The 856-nt window shown below is 49.5% G+C and overlaps 1 protein-coding gene across 1 annotated transcript; it reads left to right on the top strand.

The window, feature by feature from the left end:
* Positions 1–100: 100 nt before the first annotated feature.
* Positions 101–656, top strand: Pmar_PMAR023165 (hypothetical protein; the record flags this gene model as incomplete). The annotated part of the gene is made up of 1 exon (XM_002773313.1): positions 101–656. A coding segment is annotated over one exon (556 nt), but the record flags the coding sequence as incomplete, so codon positions are not given.
* Positions 657–856: the final 200 nt, after the last annotated feature.

The following is an 856-nucleotide window of genomic DNA, read 5'->3' as shown; positions in this document are numbered from 1 at the left end:
TAAGACAATTTACGTAGAACACTCTGAAACCGCCCTTAAACTTCTTCGCGATTGCAATCTTGCTGAGGAAGGAATCCGACCTGGCGGAAGTCCTGGCCTCATGGTCACTGAGGAGTTGAGGACCCGCAAGCACATGTACCCGGCACAGCGTTCGGAACATCTGTCACCATTTAACGACTGGATCTTTGCTGCTGCGAAGAGTAGTGATAATCTGCAAATATGCAGTCCTAACTTCACAGCACGATACTTGGCCAAATACGCAGCTGGTGAGGAGGAGCGTGCCAGGGTATTCCTCAAGTGTGGCCGTAGTGAGAATGAGGTCTCGATCACTCAGGATCCCCTGCACAACCTCAAGGTAACAGGAGCAGCCATCGCATCCTCATCGGACAAAGCCAGGGAGAAGAAAAGCAGTGCGGTTGAGGGCAGGACTCTTGCCTTGACAGAGGTCGTCTTCTGGGAGTTTGAGTTTGAATATGTTCATTTGTGCTCTCGCTATATCCATATCAACACAGGATATAAGCAAGATAGGTCGGCCATTATGAAGAGGGAACACCATTACGTGCGTCCTGGCGCTGAGGGGAATGCAGTTGCAGCATTCGACGTCCGAGAGGCTTTGGGCTTTCCTCGCGAGAGACAAATCTTGAATGCTCAAATTAGTACTATTTGTGATGCTCGAGAGAGCAATATCATGCCGGACGCTATATCAATATTCGCTGTGCGGCCTCCTGAACTTCTTTTTATTAGTTCCGTCAAGGACTATTTTGAATGCGTAGATCGCAAGACGATCCCCAAACGCATGCTTCGCAATGGTGACCAGATTCAAGAGGTCAATGAGGCCCTTCTCCGTGTGGAGCTA

Source organism: Perkinsus marinus, assembly GCF_000006405.1.
Source record: "Perkinsus marinus ATCC 50983 genomic scaffold scf_1104296959034, whole genome shotgun sequence".
Classification (NCBI taxonomy): Eukaryota; Perkinsozoa; order Perkinsida; family Perkinsidae; genus Perkinsus; species Perkinsus marinus.
This window is presented reverse-complemented; position numbering and strand designations above follow the sequence as displayed.